Here is a 2,238-nt window from a genome sequence, read left to right on the forward strand (position 1 = left end):
CTACTTTTGTAAATAGCATAGAGGTAGGCATAGTTGAGGTAGGAGAGTACAGGGTGCATAGTCACACAGGAGAATCAGTAGTATAACAGTAGGTAATATTTGAGGTGGTGTAGGTAAAGGGTGCAGAGTCAGATAGGCACGTCAATAATATAAAATAAGATATGCAGAGAGGGAACGTATACAGTCAAGTCAAGTGCATATGTGGTATAGACCAACAAATCTGTACAGTTACTCTTGCTCTACCCCACACCCACTCACAACGTGGAAATACATATTTGTCAGGCAGATTTTACACAGATAGGCGCATGCAAAGATAATCAAACAGGCTTGTACAATTGTAGCGAGACAAGAAAATATGAAACATGAGCATTTTCCAAGCACTATACCTTCAAAAAGACGCTTGGCATCCTTTTCGTCCAGTGTCAGCAACTCTCTGGCTGCTTTGCGGATTTTGGCAAGTGTGAATTTCACCCTCCACACTTCACGCTTATTACGAAGACCATATTCACCTATAATTAAAAAAAAAAGACATTAAAATGCTACCTATGAAAGCAAAATAAACTGCCAGGTAACACAATGCAGTGCATGTATAGCACAACAGCTCATCTGGCAATTGCTGTTTCGCTGGGATTCATAAAAGGCAAAGAAGCCCATCATTAAAGCCTCCCATGAAATATCTATCAACTCACCAATAAGTTTCAACTCCTGGTCCAAGCGAGATTTCTCGAATGGACGGCGGGGAGTCACATAGGTCTTCCGACACACCCAGCTTCTGGCAACGGGCATCTTGGCTTAAACGCCTATTTTGAAAAAGGCAGTTAATTTAGCAACAGAATAAAAATATGAGCCACCTATTCACCACACAATACTTGTCTAGATTAGGATCTCTTCGTTAAGGACTGCTCATTAGCAGTCACTTTGCCTTTATTAGGTTGAACCACCACATATTTACTGCATTTAGCTTAACAAGCTTAAACGTGCACATCTCATTGTTACAACCCTCTGCAAAAGCTAGCTAATACGCCTGGAAATTATTAATTCAGCATTTGGGAAGCAGCATCTACGTTTCATCAGAGATCGAAGGAGGGGAGAAGATACTGGGCACAGTGCCCAATGTTAATTGTTCACTTCACCATATAACTTCAGATATACAATGGGGTCCAAACCAACAAATGACACTACTACCTTTAATATTTTTAATCTGTGAACATTAGAAAACCAGTGTGTGATAGGAGCATAGTAAGCATATTGCAATTACTGCACTGACTTAGGGCAAATGAAACAAATGGCTGAGGGAGCCATAAAAAAAATCAGCTTTTTACAGCTTCGCTACGGATAGCTGCGACTGTTACCTGCAGGAAGCATTGTATCAGACCTACACCTTTTTATTCACTTAAGGCTTTATCATTGGCTATCTTGTTAATAGTCTTTCCTTAATACGAATTTTTGGCCTAATCTTGAGTGTATTTGTAAGGATTATTTTGCATTAGATTAGTGGAATCTGTCCACACCTGACGTGATGAGACTATGTTCCCCACACTATATGTACTCATTATAACGCTCCTTATACACTGCTCGCAGCAGTAGCAACGCGGGGTCTGCAGTACATGGATCTTAAGTACTGGAGAATACAATAGCTCGGCCGTTTAGAGCTGCGACCGCTTGGCCAAAGTTTTGTAAACCTGTAACTAGAATCCTAACATGCACGAAAAATGCATTAACACAAAGCTTAAAACATGTTGAATTTAAAGTATTTACTCAAAATGCAATTTGCACAGTTACCACATTTACATTGATAAAAACCTAGGTAGTATTTACTAAACACTACTCTTTCCATAGCAACGTAATAAAGATCGAAACAATTGTTCTTATAGAAATCTACAAATCCTAGAAACACTTGCAAAAATATTAATGTTCCAAATTAAATGGACAAACAAGTACTGCATGTCACGTTATATTTGGGTTTAATCTAGCACTGGAATGGAACCCAACTGCCCAGTAAAATGATAGCAGGTTACGAACAGTGCAGAAATGTATGTATTTGACAACCGCAGAATGACAACGTATAACAGCATCAACACAGCAAGACTAGAAAGAATAAATGCCGCACCCGAAATATAAACTTTTTTTCCTACGTTCACTTTTTATAATATGGGTATTGACATACAACCGACAGAATTTACATTGAAAATATAGTAACAGTTTAACAGATACCGCCTTTCGGGTGGCGATAATCGA

General features: G+C 38.9%; 1 protein-coding gene and 1 non-coding gene across 2 annotated transcripts; both read right to left on the bottom strand.

Annotated features, from left to right (window-relative positions):
* Positions 1–228: 228 nt before the first annotated feature.
* LOC144798006 (small ribosomal subunit protein uS4-like) lies at positions 229–833 on the bottom strand. Its single transcript, XM_078668797.1, has 2 exons — positions 690–833; positions 229–509 (listed from the first exon to the last, which is right to left on the bottom strand). The coding sequence occupies exons 1-2, from the start codon at positions 784–786 to the stop codon at positions 229–231; spliced, it is 378 nt and encodes a 125-aa protein (XP_078524923.1). The 5' UTR covers positions 787–833.
* A 1,076-nt stretch (positions 834–1,909) lies between these two features.
* LOC144801114 (small nucleolar RNA SNORA54) lies at positions 1,910–2,029 on the bottom strand. Its single transcript, XR_013604990.1, has one exon. It is a non-coding gene; the product is annotated as a small nucleolar RNA SNORA54 (small nucleolar RNA).
* Between the last annotated feature and the right edge of the window lie 209 nt (positions 2,030–2,238).

Source organism: Lissotriton helveticus, chromosome 12, assembly GCF_964261635.1.
Source record: "Lissotriton helveticus chromosome 12, aLisHel1.1, whole genome shotgun sequence".
NCBI lineage: Eukaryota > Metazoa > Chordata > Amphibia > Caudata > Salamandridae > Lissotriton > Lissotriton helveticus.

What these genes read in the sequence shown, in the direction of transcription:
- LOC144798006 (XM_078668797.1), bottom strand. Translation starts at nt 786, where the DNA reads ATGCCCGTTGCCAGAAGCTGGGTGTGTCGGAAGACCTATGTGACTCCC. An exon ending in CCAGGAGTTGAAACTTATTG is followed by an intron (nt 510 to 689) that starts GTGAGTTGATAG and finishes TTTTAATTATAG; the next exon opens with GTGAATATGGTCTTCGTAAT.